The 1,181-nt window shown below is 52.3% G+C and overlaps 1 protein-coding gene across 1 annotated transcript; it reads right to left on the bottom strand.

Annotated features, from left to right (window-relative positions):
• Nucleotides 1-3: 3 nt before the first annotated feature.
• On the bottom strand, nucleotides 4-1,094 carry LOC112095073 (4-coumarate--CoA ligase-like 5; the record flags this gene model as incomplete). The annotated part of the gene is made up of 1 exon (XM_024176751.1): nucleotides 4-1,094. A coding segment is annotated over exon 1 (912 nt), but the record flags the coding sequence as incomplete, so codon positions are not given.
• Nucleotides 1,095-1,181: the final 87 nt, after the last annotated feature.

Below are 1,181 nucleotides of genomic sequence, written 5' to 3'. Positions count from 1 at the left end.
GTTAAGCAGCGCCATCAGAATCGGCGGCACCAGCGGGAGGTACGTCGCCCTGTACTTCTCTATCGCCGACAGCATGTCGTGGATCTCGAACTTCGAGAGCACCACGATCGTCGATCCCGACGAGAGAAGCCCCATCGCGAAGGCCGCCAAGCCGTAGATGTGGAACATCGGGACTGTGCAGATGAAGGTCTGCTCTCCTTCATCGGCGCCGAAACGGCCGAGAATTGTCTGAACCATGGCGATCAGATTCCGGTGAGAGGAAACCACTCCTTTGCTCTCTCCGGTCGTGCCGGAGGAGTAAAGCAAAGTGGCCGTGTCGTCCTGGTCGACTCGGTACCCGACTCGCTTCGCGCTCGGCTCCTTTTTCATCATTTCCCCCAAAGAGAAGACTATTCTGAGGTTTTTATTCGACAAGCTCTGTTTTCCGACGTCGTCGTCGATGAGGACGAGTGGGAGATTTGACCCGACGATTTTGGGGATGAGTTGGAGAGTGGTGAAGGCGAGGACGGGTTTGGAATCGGCGATTTGCTTGGCGATTTCTCGGGAGGTGTTGAGGGGGTTGGTGGTGGTTATGACGGCGCCGAGGGACATCACGGCGAGGCAGACAACGGGGAAGACGATGGAGTTTGGTGAGAGGAGGAGGATGACGTCACCCTTTCGGATCCCCATGTCAGTGGAGAGACACGTGGCGACGGAATAGACGGCTCTCCAGAGCTGGGGGAAAGTGAGGTGGCGGCCGGTGGCGGCGTCAACGAAAGCAATCTTGCCATTGTGGGCCCGGGAGGATATGAATGTGGCGATGTCCACGGATTGGTTCTGTGGGAGCGCAACCGGCGTGCGTTTGCTGTAGAAGATGGAATTGGATTTGCAGAAACCGCTTCTCTTGTCGACCGTTGGGTTGCTAATTTTCTCCATGGAAATGGAATAATAGTTCTTCTGCTTCTCTCTTTCTTGTTGTCCGATTTTCTGAGTTCTGATTTCTAATGAGTGAAATGAACAGTTTGAAGAACTTTTAATACTAGTTAATGTCGGATACTTTGACCTGTGGACTGGGAACTTTGAACTTGGATTGGCTGCTTTGGGGGCTCTAGTTTCACGTTTACACGGTCTCAGCAGTCCACCGGCCAATTACAATTTGACAAGAGGTTTTTTTCTATTAAAAAAATATGATAGTACACTTT

The sequence above is a fragment of the Morus notabilis genome, unplaced genomic scaffold (genome assembly GCF_000414095.1).
Source record: "Morus notabilis unplaced genomic scaffold, ASM41409v2 C11385448, whole genome shotgun sequence".
NCBI lineage: Eukaryota > Viridiplantae > Streptophyta > Magnoliopsida > Rosales > Moraceae > Morus > Morus notabilis.
Note: the sequence above shows the minus strand (reverse complement) of the source record. Positions and strands in the feature narration are given on the sequence as shown.